The sequence below is a fragment of the Herpailurus yagouaroundi genome, unplaced genomic scaffold (genome assembly GCF_014898765.1).
Source record: "Herpailurus yagouaroundi ecotype Mexico unplaced genomic scaffold, PumYag 108943, whole genome shotgun sequence".
NCBI lineage: Eukaryota > Metazoa > Chordata > Mammalia > Carnivora > Felidae > Herpailurus > Herpailurus yagouaroundi.
The window spans coordinates 6,930-7,940 of NW_024421682.1; the positions used below are offsets into that span (position 1 = coordinate 6,930).

The 1,011-nt window shown below is 45.9% G+C and overlaps 1 protein-coding gene across 1 annotated transcript; it reads left to right on the forward strand.

The window, feature by feature from the left end:
• Positions 1 to 387: 387 nt before the first annotated feature.
• On the forward strand, positions 388 to 1,005 carry LOC121026470 (olfactory receptor 7G1-like; the record flags this gene model as incomplete). Its single annotated transcript, XM_040469315.1, has 1 exon — positions 388 to 1,005. A coding segment is annotated over exon 1 (600 nt), but the record flags the coding sequence as incomplete, so codon positions are not given.
• Between the last annotated feature and the right edge of the window lie 6 nt (positions 1,006 to 1,011).

Consider the following 1,011-nt stretch of genomic DNA (forward strand, 5'->3'; position numbering starts at 1 on the left):
ATTCCTGGTTCTCGACATAATTGTATATTATCTGAGTTGCCTGCCTCCGAGGTCTCTGGGGATCCAGACAGAATCTTCAGCTGCCTCCCCAGTCTGTTTCTCTTAATAAAATTACCAAATGCTTCAAATAATCAAAATGGTATATTTAGTGCAATATTTGAATTGGCCTCCTCTTGATCCTTGTGAGAATTAACAATGGATGACACTCTGGTGTATCAGCTTCAGGTTTTGTTAAAGGAACAGAATCACATGCATAGAGACAGCACCTTCTTCTTAATCCTCTCTGTTAGTCTCTGTCCCATCCTAAGACAGTGTCTGTCACTGGTGATGCTCCTCCTGCTGGTCTAGAAAACACACATGTGATTGTGTTGTCACTCCACCTTCTCCATCAGATTCATCGACAACATGGGACCCAGCAACAAAACAGCAGTTTCCGAATTCCTTCTTATGCAAGTGACAGAGGATCCAGAACTGAAGCCCTTTCTCTTTATTCTGTTTCTGTCCATATACCTGGTCACCATCCTAGGAAACCTGCTCATCGTCCTGGCCGTCAGCTCGGACTCCCACCTCCACACCCCCATGTACTTCTTCCTCTCCAACCTGTCCTTTACTGACATCTGTTTAAGCACAACCACGATCCCAAAGATGCTGGTGAACATCCAGGCACAGAGTCAGAGCATCACTTATGCAGGCTGCCTCACCCAGATCTACTTTGTTCTAGTTTTTGCAAGTTTAGAAAGTAGTCTCCTTGCAGTAATGGCCTATGACCGCTATGTGGCCGTTTGTCATCCACTAAGGTACACAGTCATCATGAAGCCCTGCCTCTGTAGTCTGCTGATTCTACTCCCCCTGTTCATTATCATCGTGGATGCCCTGGTGCACAGTCTGATGGTGTTGCAGCTGACCTTCTGCACAGACGTCGAAATCCCTCTCTTCTTCTGTGAGGTTGTTCAGGTCATCAAGCTCGCCTGTTCTGACACCCTCGTCAATAACATCCTGATATATTTTGCA